Below are 13115 nucleotides of genomic sequence, written 5' to 3'. Positions count from 1 at the left end.
ATATGTAAAGTTTGAGACTCTCTTAAATCAATCAAATAACACCTTCATCCTTTCTCTTCTAACACACCTACAAAATCCCATTAAACTCCCTCCAAATTACAATTCTTCTGTACCTTTCACATTTCAACACAGTTTTTCAATACTAATATATCGTTCTTTTAAGTTTTTTTTATAAGCAGAAGATGAATGAAAACATGTCACAAGGGGTGAACAACCCATGAATACAATAAACCACCTATAAAAAACGATGACAAAAAGAAGAAACTACACAAAACAAAGGCTCATAAAGGTATTTAAATCCGACCAAGAAGTATCAATGTTATTTCTCTATTTATATGGTTTGCATTATGTTCGGTAAAACTAACTTATGGAGAAACGTGTTGAATAAGATATTAGAGATTTTTCAGCAGTGCCCTGATGCGATTTAGAAGCCCAATCTAGTCCAGACGATTGTTTTAAATAGAAGGCAACAAACTTAATTGTAGAGAGGAACTAAGCGTGTGTTTGTTTTAGGTTTTGTGCAGTCTTGTTAATTGCGAGCCTCTCTAATATCATCTTGATAGAAGAGTGGGACTGTCTTTTTGAGTTGTAAGTTCTATTAATCATTAATCTGTTTTAAGCATTATGTGATTGTGTGTTCTAGAAGTGTGCACTACTAAAAATATTACATTTGGTTATAAGATTTCATATCAGGTATAAAGATAACTGATGTGAAAAATATATGTCAAAGAATTTTACATCAGGTTTTATAACAAATGGATGTGAAAAAAATTTGATTTAGGGATTTTACATCAGACATTTAATGGAGTGATTGTGTGTTCTAGAAGTGTGTCTTCTAAAGTTATTAAACTGATAATCACGACTGTGATTGGGGAAGTTGAGAAGGGTCTCATACCTAGATGCGTCTTTGGTAGAAGTATAACACATGCATTGATTAAGTGAGAAGACAGTAAATTGGATGTTGTTTACGTAAGACATAGAATTGATACTATCATAGTGGACTTATTCTTTGCTTGGTAGTCCCCAAAGTAGGTTTTGTTATTCATCGAATTGTTGAACAATACTATGTGGTCATTTACTTTTCAGTATTGTTTTAATTATATTTACCTTGCAATTTTGTGTTGTTCAGAGATCCGTGTCTCGACATCTCTTACGATATCTAAGATATGAATCCCTGAATTTCAATCAACACCCACCCTATTCCCTACAAGAAATCGTTCCCACAAAACTAATTTAAGCATTCACATACTATCGAATTTGTTTAACATTCCTCTGTCAAAAAGAATCAAATTTCTACAATTCCAAGTAATCAAACAAAAAGGTAAACCAAACAACCAACCTAAATCACAAATTAAAGAAAGATAGACAAGATACCTCCAAAACATGCAGTCGAGCAACAATTGATCCGAAAAAAGTTAAAAACCTCCACACAATGCCAACGACAAAAATTATTCCACCAAAATTTTAAACTCGACAACCTCCAAAAAGGTGCTCCCAATCTTCTTTCGTGCTCAATACATAAAGGGAAAGTCAAATTATGTTCCCTTCTAAAATACTCTACTTTGCCAAATTCATCCTAGTCGGAAGCCTATTTAAAATCAATTTCCAACCAAAGATAACAACTTTACTTGACACTTTTGCATTCTAAAGACTCTTAAACAACTTCGCTCGGTCATGACCCTACAAACCATCCGCATTTCCAACCGAAAAAATAAACTCATAACAAGGCTTAACGGAGTAGCCATCCTTATGCCGCCACCAGCCATACCAATCCGTCCGGCCGATCCAACAAAGGCTGAACCAAATGCAAAATTAAATGTAAATTCGGCAGCCTCCCTGTCACGGTCGAATTAGTGCCATCCGTGAAAAAATACGGTTGCCATAAGCGCTCTTTTGGACCTATAAGCTCTCTTTTTCATTGATTCGCAATTAAAAAAGTGACAAATATTGTAATACCCTATATGGATTATCATCCAACAAGACATGAAGAGAAGTGATACAATAAACTTGTATATAAACTTGTATATCCTTATGTTATAGAAACATCAATTCTCACGTTTTTCATGTGTTAATAGGTTTAAAAATATAACAGAAAAGAGTGTTACGATGATGTTCCACAGTTCCTTCTGCTGCTTCACCAGTGACCACTTATAACACATGCAGTCACCTTGTTTTTATGAGAGGATATTTGATAATTACACTATATATCACATCCTCAATATATATTATATATTTTTTTATTTTTCTAAATTTTAAACTATTAAAATTTTTAAAACTATTTTAATATTTTTATTATGATAAATACTTAATTTTCACTCATATAAGGAGAAAATTTATTTTGTAGTACCCTATATGGACTATCAGTCAACAAAACATGAAGATAATCAAATTAGGTCAAAACAAGCAAATAGTGAGACAAAAATTTGTATATCCTTGAATTTTGTTATACCTTATTGAGAAAATAAGGACATCTTTAATAAATATAGACAGCTTTATGTGAGAGAAACATGAATTCTATTAAGTCACGTTTTTTATATGCCAATGGATTTTGTGAGAGTATAAAGTGATTTTTTTTTATTAGGTAGCGGTGAACCATATATTAAAAAGAACAGAAAAAAAGTGTTCAATAACAGTATCTACGAGAATCAATTTGTTTAATCAACTAATAAAAAGCATGTGTCATGCAGGTTTATTTTGGAATTAATTATTTATATACTTTGTCTCTTAACTATTGATAGGTTAAAACTTAAGTTATATTAGATGGTGATAGAAGACATGGATATAATTTTCTCTGTCACTGGGTGACGGTTCTGATTTCACACATTCACTTAAATTTTTCCAATTTTTACTAGGGTTACTTATGATATTAACCATCCAATAAATTCAAATTACAAAAAAGGTAATTGAAGATATCACGGTGCCTTTTTCATTTTACTACAAAACTAGCTAAATGTATAAATGGAATTGAAAATTGTGATAGAGAGATAAAGTTTAGAGTGAAGAGGCAGGCCTCACATAACATGTTATGAGAATGAAAAAGACAAAGTGTTCACAGAAAATAAAAAACATACAATATAAGTATTTTTTTTGATAAAGACCTCAAAAAAGTAAAACAAAATTTAAAAGTTTGTGGAGCCAAAAATTAAATTATCTCTCTTGCATTATGGCAGAGTTTTTTTATTCAATTCACTTGAAAATAAACCTAATTCAGTTTATAACATCCCTTGCGGCTATAAATAAAGGCATTCATTCCTTTGCTTTTTCTCATTCACTCAAAGCTGTACCATAATTAAAAAATGAAGAGAAGAACCAGTGCCTTAATCCTTTTCATGTTTTATGTGGGAGTCTGCTCTATTGCTTCCTCAAGATCACTTGCTGTTGGTCCTCCGGCAAAAAGTGGTAATCAATATCCTTCACTGTATTAGTTGTTGTTAGAAATATCGATTTAAACCGAATGGATCGAGGCTAAATCGTGAACGGAATCACTTTCCTTAAAAGTATTTCAAGCACACTCTCGATTGTCTTAGAGTTGGAACGGCCTGAATACCCAGGATAATTCAGCCTTACTCGAGTCTGCACAAGACCGGTGAAGAAACTCGAATGCAAGGAAGCTGTCTGGAAAATATATCAGAGGATAATGATTTTGTGTGTTTCATTTTGGATTCATAAATGTGTATTTATAGGCCATGCATGTGTTGTTTCATAAGTTTGCAACTCTTGATGAAACAACACCTTTTCACCATATATTGCAATGGTTCATCTATAATGACACAAGGCACCCCTTCATGAAATGTTGTAAATTTGAATTCAAAAAAAAAATTTATGCAACAACCAAAAATCTATTCCCATTTTTTTGTTACATTAGAACACACTATGGAAATTATTATTTTATAATTTCCAACAATCCCCCACTTGTTCTAATAATGATAAAATTAATAATTCCAGAAATGAGATATAAAGAGTGTTAATACAGTTAGGTATCTTTCGATTTAAAACTTAACCTTAGTGAGGACAACACAAAGTTTAATCGGAATATTAGGTAGCAAAACTTTTAAACCATGAATCCATATGATTAGACCGGTGTTACCTTACACACACTCTTTAAAGGTTCTTCCTCTGCATAACTCGCTTAGCACTTATTTATGGCCATGTGCTATCCTGTTTCATGAATTTTTCATGAGAGAAACTCCAACTCTCACTTTGAGACGGCACCATCTCGAAATTCACATAGGTGAAGTTCATATTGTGTCCTTTTCCACGAGACACGTACCCTTGGTATTGAACTTCATTAAGAGTTTTAAAATAAAACTCAACCCTCGTTTTAAGGTCAACATTATCACGAAATGTTCGACAATTATCCAAATCAACAACTTGTTGTTACCCATTGAAAATATTGAGGTTAATGTTCTGTTAACGTAAGATTGGGTTGCCGCCGCTGTCGGAACTCTTACTCAAGGAGTTTCAACCTCATACCTCTCGAGGTTGTTTTTACTAAGTCTCTGGCCAGTGGCTTAGTAAATGAATTTCCCAAATTATAGATCGATCGTATATATGCGAGTAAATGATTACAACTTTAATCAATTTTCTCACGAATGTCTAAGGCCTCAGTGCCCAGACTTTCCATTTTACACTTATCTGAATTCTCTTGTTAAATTGGCTTGACTAACACATTGTGTTAACACCTTTGAAACACTGTGTTTAACTAATGGAACTTCTGACAGAAGGTCCCTCAACCATTTAACTTCTTTGACCAATGGAAGCGAGATCCACACACCATGGCTCCATAGTCAAGAGAGTGGTGCATGTTTGTTTCTTGCTCTTCCAAGAAATCTCACCCCAACTAGTGTAAATATCCATTTAGTTGTAAATCTATGACCTCCAACACTCGATATCCAACTCATATTGGTATATCCTTCTACTATGGCAGGAAACCTACCATAATGGAGGTCAAGATTTGATTTTAAAAGATAATCAAAATCCTTGTGATGTCCTTCGAATGCTCACCATTTGGATTGCTAGTAAATCTACTCATTTACTATTTGCAACTGCTATATCACATATAGTACATTGCATTAGAAAACCAATTTCACTTGTGTATTCTAATATAGTCATAACTCTTCCATCATCATTTTGACACTAAGATCAAATTGAATATTCACTTTTTTTGAAACGTGACAGTTTGAACTTATCAAGAACTTTCTCAACAAAGCGTATTTACTAAGTTCATAACCCCCACTATTTTCGCATTACTTTGATCCACAAAAGAGTGTCAATTAGTCCAAGATCTTTCATCTTGAATGTGGAAGATTTCTCAATATAGTGTGTTTGACTATGTTTTAAACCCCCACTCTTTCGCTTTACTTTGATCGAAATGAGGGTCTACTATTTCAAGATTTTCATCTTGGTTGTGGAAGTTAGAAACCTATTTGTTTCTAAGATTTCATTCATCTCTTTGATAACGATCAACATGTAATCAACATAGAGACAAAGAATATCACAATATTCTTACACAACTTTGTGTACAAGCACTTATCACAAGAATTAGATGAAGAAGCCTTTTAGATAATCATGCATGATGATGCAAGAAGGTTTTTAGATGAAGTGATAGATAAAATTATGAACAATTTAAAATAAATAGTATGAATTGCAATGAGTACCTTAGTTATGTTCACTTCTCTCAAATATTCTCTTAAACTTCTATGTTCAACCTTCTTGATTAACTACATCATTGATGTGCATGACACTTTTGATCCTTTTCTTATTTGATAACCTTTGTCTTCATCAAAACTAAATATAAGATGTATTCTTCACAATCTCCCCCTTTTTGATGATGACATACTCTTTGAATTCTTGTTTTGATAAGATTTAAACGTCTCCCCCTAAGTTGTGTGTCTCCTCTTTTATTTTTTTAATCTTTTGTTCATTACCAGAAAGCATATAACCTTATGATTTCTCCATGTAAATCTCTTCATCGAGATCTCTATTTAGGAATGTCGTTTTGACATCCTTTTGATGAACTATAAGTTCATGCACAAATTAATACAAACAATACTTTAATTGTTGTTGTCCTTGCTACTAGTGCATATGTGTTCAAATAATTAACGCATTCCTTTTGTCTAAGCTCTTGGCTATTAATTTATCCTTGTTGGTGTTTAGTGTACCATCACTATGATACTTCCTTCTAAACGCACACTTGCAGCCAATTAAGAATGGTTTGATATTTTTTGAATCCATCTCGTCTTGGATATCATCCCTCCAAAAGGAGGATTCCATTGAAGTTACTGCTTCATTATAAATCATAGGATCATCTTCCACATGAAGAATAATAGGAATCTTACGAACAAAACTCTCATTATTTTCTTCTACACAAGAGAAATAAGTCGAAGAATAATTTTGTTCGGTTCTAGATCCTTAGCCTCTCAAACTTTTTTGCTTATTCTAAGTTCGAGTTGTTGTTCAAACAATCAGTGGCGAACTTTTGATTTGTGTTTCAACAATCCGTGGAAAACCTTCCTTACAAGGTTCTTCATTTGTGGAAAACTCGAATTCCTTATCCTCCGCGATAAGGTTCTCAAAATTTCACATTTCAAGATTCAATAGTTATATTAGACTCTAAGATCCATCTTTGAATGATCTTTATATGTCTTATAATGATAAATTTCGTTGAATACAAACAAATATTCTCATGGAATCCAAATTAAAATTCAATTATAAAATTAAAAAAAAAACATTAAAAAAATTTGATCACTAAAATATTCACTTCATATATCTTATAGAGTCCAGGTGTTGATTTGTAACATACATCATTGGTTAGAAAAAGAATAATTTATTCAGATACAATAAATTAACATTGTTTTGAAAATAACCATACCATTTTACGTATACTTAATTTTGGCAATTGAAACTTTAATATGGTTATAATAATAAAGCATGTAATACCACAAAATCTCAATAACAGCACTGCACCCTTTTACTGTACCCTTTGAAACGTTACAATGCAATAAAATACGAAACCAATTCATATGATGCGTCACGTTCATTCATTACCGTTAAGTGATTTGTTTCAAATCCACTCAGAACCAATCTATGTGCATGTTCTTGATAGAAAAAATTATAAGAACTATAATATTTTATTGTTGTGTATCAATTATAATTATTATAATATACATCAATGCCACATTATGAAACAAACATGAAACGTAAACACAAACACAGTAGTTATATATGTTTAGGGGGTAAATGGAACCAACACAATATTATCAATTCTAATTTAAAATATATTATTACCAGAAAACATAATATTGATAAATCTCGCTCTAATATCAACAATTAGAAATTTCAATATTTGATCTTGATATTATGGTTTTTTTCGGTGTTGCAGTTTTTTATGAAATATAATAAGAACGTACCCGAATTTATAATAGTGATTCTTCTTGTGTTAGAATATGTCCACGACACAACAATTCATGCTTTAATGCTTGAAACGGAAGCCTCAATTTCTATTGTTTGATTCTCATTATGCAAAATACTTTTAAGATTGTTAGAAATATCGATTTAAACCGAATGGATCGAGGCTAAATCGTGAACGGAATCACTTTCCTTAAAAGTATTTCAAGCACACTCTCGATTGTCTTAGAGTTGGAACGGCCTGAATACCCAGGATAATTCAGCCTTACTCGAGTCTGCACAAGACCGGTGAAGAAACTCGAATGCAAGGAAGCTGTCTGGAAAATATATCAGAGGATAATGATTTTGTGTGTTTCATTTTGGATTCATAAATGTGTATTTATAGGCCATGCATGTGTTGTTTCATAAGTTTGCAACTCTTGATGAAACAACATCTTTTCACCATATATTGCAATGGTTCATCTATAATGACACAAGGCACCCCTTCATGAAATGTTGTAAATTTGAATTCAAAAAACAAATTTATGCAACAACCAAAAATCTATTCCCTTTTTTTTGTCACATTAGAACACACTATGGAAATTATTATTTTATAATTTCCAACAGTTGTTAACTATTCAAAGCTTTTACTATTTTCTAAAATGAAAATTATCCTAATAACTTGTATCTTTTACTTTCTTCAAGGTGCTGGAGTTCCACTTGCGGCAAAGCTTAAGACATGCTTGAGGCCACCTTGTACCCATCACACTACTGTACCAGCCGTTCCTCTTGCTGCTACTGTTTCCACGGAGCTTAAGACATGTTTGAGGCCACCTTGTACCCATCACACTACTAAACCAGCCGTTCCTCTTGCTGCTACTGTTTCCACGGAGCTTAAGACATGTTTGAGGCCACCTTGTACCCATCACACTACTGAACCAGCCGTTCCTCTTGCTGCTACTGTTGCCACGGAGCGTAAGACATGCTTGAGGCCACCTTGTACCCACCGTACTACTCTACCTCCCATCGTCTGATTGCACTCACTCTTATGAAACTGCTATCACCTCTCCCCTGATAATAATATGTAATATATAGATCCTATAATGAGATCTTACCATCAATAAAACAGTTTTTTCTATCTCTCTTCTTTTACATTTTAAAGTTTAACAATATCACAAAATTTGAATTTTCTGCAAAACATGAAGTGTTTATATGGATAAAATTTTTAAAAGTTTATTTTATTATGTTCCATTTGAGATTTATTATGCTCAAATATATATATAAAAAAAAATCACCAAATCCTCTTTCTCTCGTATTAGTGGAATTGAAGATATTACTCTGTTTTTTTATTTTACTACAAAACTAACTAAATGTACAAGTGGACTTCACATGCATGGAAACCATACAAAAATTCAGCCATAATCAAAATTATAATAATGCAAGGAGAGATAAAAATTAGAGTGAAGAGGTGTCACATAACATGCTATACGAATAAAAAATACAAAGCTTTCACAGAAAATGAAAAAGATACAATATAAGTATTTTTTTGATAATTACCTCAAATAAATAAAATAGAATTTGAAAGTTTGTGAAGCAAAAAATTAAATTATCTCTTACACTATGGCAGAGTATTTTATTCAATTCATTTTAAAACACTAAATATAGACATTTCACGTTGAATTCAAACCTTGGGGTTTGTGATATTGTTCAAAATTAAATTGTAATTTTTTTTTGGATTAATATAATTTTTTTACCACTTCACAAGTCTCAAGTTAGTTGACATCTTGTAAATTATATTTTGAGATTGATATATTGTGTTTCTTTATACAGTTGATTGATATATTAAATTATATACATTAATATTATTTATTTTGCAAAATATTATTTTATACTATTTAGGTATGTCACTATATACACATTCTTAATTTTAGTGTTTTGTTAAATAATGTTTCCAGATAGAAGATTAATAAAATAAAAAACAGAAAGCGAGCATAATAAACCTAACTTAAAAGGAGGGAAAATGGCATCAATTAGCTATGGTTGTATTTTTTTTCGTGGCCACACAATCAAATTAAACATAATTGTAAACCCTCCAAGTAAAAAGTTACTTTTTTTTTGTTAAGATTTTCAATAAGACCATCTAAAAAGGCTTCATACAAACGACATCTTTTCTTTTTTTAAGCATTTTATACTATTTTGTTCATAACTATATTAATCTCTTCACAGACTCGATTACGACTACAGTAAATAGCAGCAGGACGACTTTTTGGCAGTCAAACTGGCTGAGAAATCAATCCCTCATGGATGCATATCCTGAAGTTTATTCTGCTGCCTTTAATAAATTCTCCAGTGTAGCTGATGTTATAGATTGGAAGTTGTTTTGGATATCTATGATCCATCCTTCCTGATGGTTAGAGACGAGTTTATGGAATTGTTAAATCAGTTTTCTTTGGGCAGTGAAGATAAAGATAAACATGTTTGGGGATTATGGAGTGAAGGAGATTTTTTTGTTCATTCTTGCTATGTGCTCCTATCATCGGCGGATGTTGAAGCTCCGGTTTATCCTGATAACATTGCTAAGGCGCTTGTATCAATGTGGAAGGTTAAAGCTCCACCTAACTTGCTCTTTTTCGGATGGAAAGTTTTACTCAATAGAATACGTACTAAAGACCAACTCATCAAGAGGAACATACCTTTGATGAGAAATGATCCTTGTTATGTGTTTTGTTTGTCACGAGTAGAATCCGTTACCCATATTTTTGAATCTTGTTCTTTTATGGATCTTATTTGACAAAGAGTGTTGATTTGGTTAGATTCTTTGGAGGAAATAAACTTGGAAGAGTTCAAGTCTTTCTTTCTCCGTGTTGAGAAAGTTAAGACCGTAATGAAATGGAGAATAGCTGTTGTGGTTTAGTTAGAGACAATTTGGTGTATTTGGATGTCTAGAACTTACTACAACTTTAATAACATAAATCCCTCTTATGATGATGTTATGTTAGCTATTAGTTTTAGATCTTGGATATGGTTATCCTCGTGCGATCATTTGTTATTTGGTTGTAATTTTTATACTTGGAATACTCTACCTTTCTGTTGTTTTGGGAGGTAGAGGTTTTTCGTGTTGTACCTTAGGTTGAGTAGCCTTTTTTGGCCCGGTTTTTTAATAGTTATTTTGCCTATTAAAAAAAACTAAAGAGTCAAAGTAGCGTAGATAATATAAAATATCATCATTAATATTATCCTATCACTGTTAATATATTGTATCTTAATTTTTTTTAATTATATATATATATATTGCTGCTGTCGACACAACAATCTTGATTGTCTCTCGTCTTGCAACAGGTGCGTAGACCATGTGAGCTCATTCCATCAGTAGATAATGCCAAGCGAAGGTTTCTTGCTTCATCTCCAAAATCAGGATAATCATAATCTATTTTTTACCACTGTGGTGAATCTGCCGAATTTCGATACTTTCCATCAATAATTCTTTCATCTGCATGCCAAAATATCAAGTGTCTTGCATCAGTTTCACTCGGAAACATGCGCCTAAATATCGAAATTATAGGAAAAGACCATAAGACTTTTGCTAGAGACAATTTTTTCTTATATCGAGATTTCCCGCATTTAGGGAACTCATTTAACGATGCATATTCGTTTCAAAATAAAACGCAATCGTTTGGATAAGCATGTATGTTGTCATAGCTCAAGCCAATAGAGCACAACATCTTTTTGGCCTCGTAGGTTCGATTAGGAAGAACATTATCCTCCAGAAGCATATCTCTCCTAAAGACTAATAACTCTGTAAATCTTTTATCCGACCATCCATTGGCTGCCTTTAAGTTATACAACTTTAATAGCGCAGACAACCTTATGAATGTAGTCTAACATTTATACAACGGTTTCTCTGCATCGCTTACCAACCTCTCAAACATTTTGGGACAATCCTTAAGATCTTCTTCAAGTGCTTCTGCAATCTCTTCGACTCGATCACAATCATATATATCCGTGTCATTGTCGTCTAGAGCATAGGTCGTCGTATTACTTTTGTACCCCGGTTCAACGTTCTCTTTAATTTTCTCACCATGATATATCCAACACTTATAACTTCGAACAATCCCACACATCAGTAAATGGGATTTCATTCGATTGGAGTCTTCGACGTGTTCAACAACAAACTTAACGAATTCCAATACCCCGTTCTCGTACTCTTTTGACAATAGATCGGTAGTCATCCATTTTTTATCAATGGAATTACTATTGATTAAGGTAAACAAAAACACTTTAATTATTTAAAAGAACATAAATAAACGAGTCGGTAATGTTGAATTTGAACTTGACTAACCAAAGAAAGAAGAGGGCTTATTGGTGCCGACGTGGGATGCTGCTGCTTTGATGATCTTCTAATCGGTAATGTTAGTGTGCTTACTAAATATGTAGTAAGCACACTAACATTGAAAATGCATAGAGTTGAGAATAAAATCACGATCCCAATCCTCAAATGAAAATATAATCAAAGAACTCATTTTGTTACACAATTTAAGAATTAGAACATACACAATTTAAGAATTAGAACATGAAAAATTGATATTAACACATGATTTTTGTACCTCTATATGACCACGCATTAAACTTGTTGGGAGCTTATTAATTTAAGAAAGAATTAATATTGGTGATGTCATTAAGGAGCTTAGTATATGCAGCATGGTGTGCTTTTGTTAAGAAGTTAGGCCATTATCTTATATAGTAAGTTTATTGAAATATATGTAATAATTTTTAGCAAACGCATGTTCACCAATAACTTGGTAAGGAAACTTACTATGCTGGACATTGCCATTTATCAAAGCTCAGGAAGCAATAAATAAAAATTTCAAATCAGTTGATTCAGTTTATGATAGTTTTATTTCCACTTTCTTCTATTTCAAACTAATAAAGCATGCTATATTATATACCATGGGATTATCATGTCGTTTAAACTTTAAACTCATTAAATAATAAACTTTAAGATTAAGTGGAGGCTGAATAAAATTAACAGACAATGCATCAAATAGAACAAACATTTTTTTAAATAAGCAATAATAATAATAATAATATTAACTAAGGGAGTATAATGGATACTCCATCCAAAACAAGCGGAAAGCTCTAGCTACTCGAAACAAACGAGCGGCAAGATATTCCAAGTATGAAAATAACAAAACTCTCTTAGTTTATAGAAAGCTAAAAGGTAATTCCAAGAAGAGTAAATAATATTCAACATACATTCCGAAAAAACTAAAAGACTCCTTCTTGAAAATAATCGCATTCCGCTTCAATCAAATGCACCAAATAGTGGTCATAGGGCAGCTCAAGATCAGACCCTATCCAGCCAAACACCCTATTCCAAATACTCTGAGCTATATCACAATCACCGAATAAATGTGCTAACGATTCCTCCTCCTTCATACACATTACACACGGTAAGTCCATAGTATCCACCAAGACACCCCTCTTAAACAATTGGTCTTTAGTTGCAATTCTATTATGCAAAAATATCCAACCAAAGAAAAGAATTTGTGATGGAATTCTAATCTTCCACATATTGTTTCACAGCCTTAACCAAACCCGGTTGCAAATGAGGCCCCGACAAATATATCTTGAAGCGGTCGTAGCAAGACTTAACGCTAAAAACACTCGACGGAGATTATGCCTAGGAGAAAGAATCATGCTTAGCTCTCTAAGGAATACGCTTCTGCAGC

At 32.5% G+C, this 13115-nt stretch overlaps 1 protein-coding gene across 1 annotated transcript; it reads left to right on the top strand.

Annotated features, from left to right (window-relative positions):
• Positions 1–3247: 3247 nt before the first annotated feature.
• On the top strand, positions 3248–8524 carry LOC131648320 (uncharacterized). Its single transcript, XM_058918086.1, has 2 exons — positions 3248–3399; positions 8092–8524. The coding sequence occupies exons 1-2, from the start codon at positions 3297–3299 to the stop codon at positions 8418–8420; spliced, it is 432 nt and encodes a 143-aa protein (XP_058774069.1). The 5' UTR covers positions 3248–3296; the 3' UTR covers positions 8421–8524.
• The last annotated feature ends 4591 nt before the right edge of the window (positions 8525–13115 follow it).

This window comes from Vicia villosa, linkage group LG2 (genome assembly GCF_029867415.1).
Source record: "Vicia villosa cultivar HV-30 ecotype Madison, WI linkage group LG2, Vvil1.0, whole genome shotgun sequence".
Taxonomy (NCBI): Eukaryota; Viridiplantae; Streptophyta; class Magnoliopsida; order Fabales; family Fabaceae; genus Vicia; species Vicia villosa.
Note: the sequence above shows the minus strand (reverse complement) of the source record. Positions and strands in the feature narration are given on the sequence as shown.

Bases quoted from the DNA above. Each gene is read 5' to 3' on its own strand.
- LOC131648320 (XM_058918086.1), top strand. From the start codon at position 3,297: ATGAAGAGAAGAACCAGTGCCTTAATCCTTTTCATGTTTTATGTGGGA. The intron at 3,400-8,091 runs GTAATCAATATC...ACTTTCTTCAAG, and splicing joins TGGTCCTCCGGCAAAAAGTG to GTGCTGGAGTTCCACTTGCG.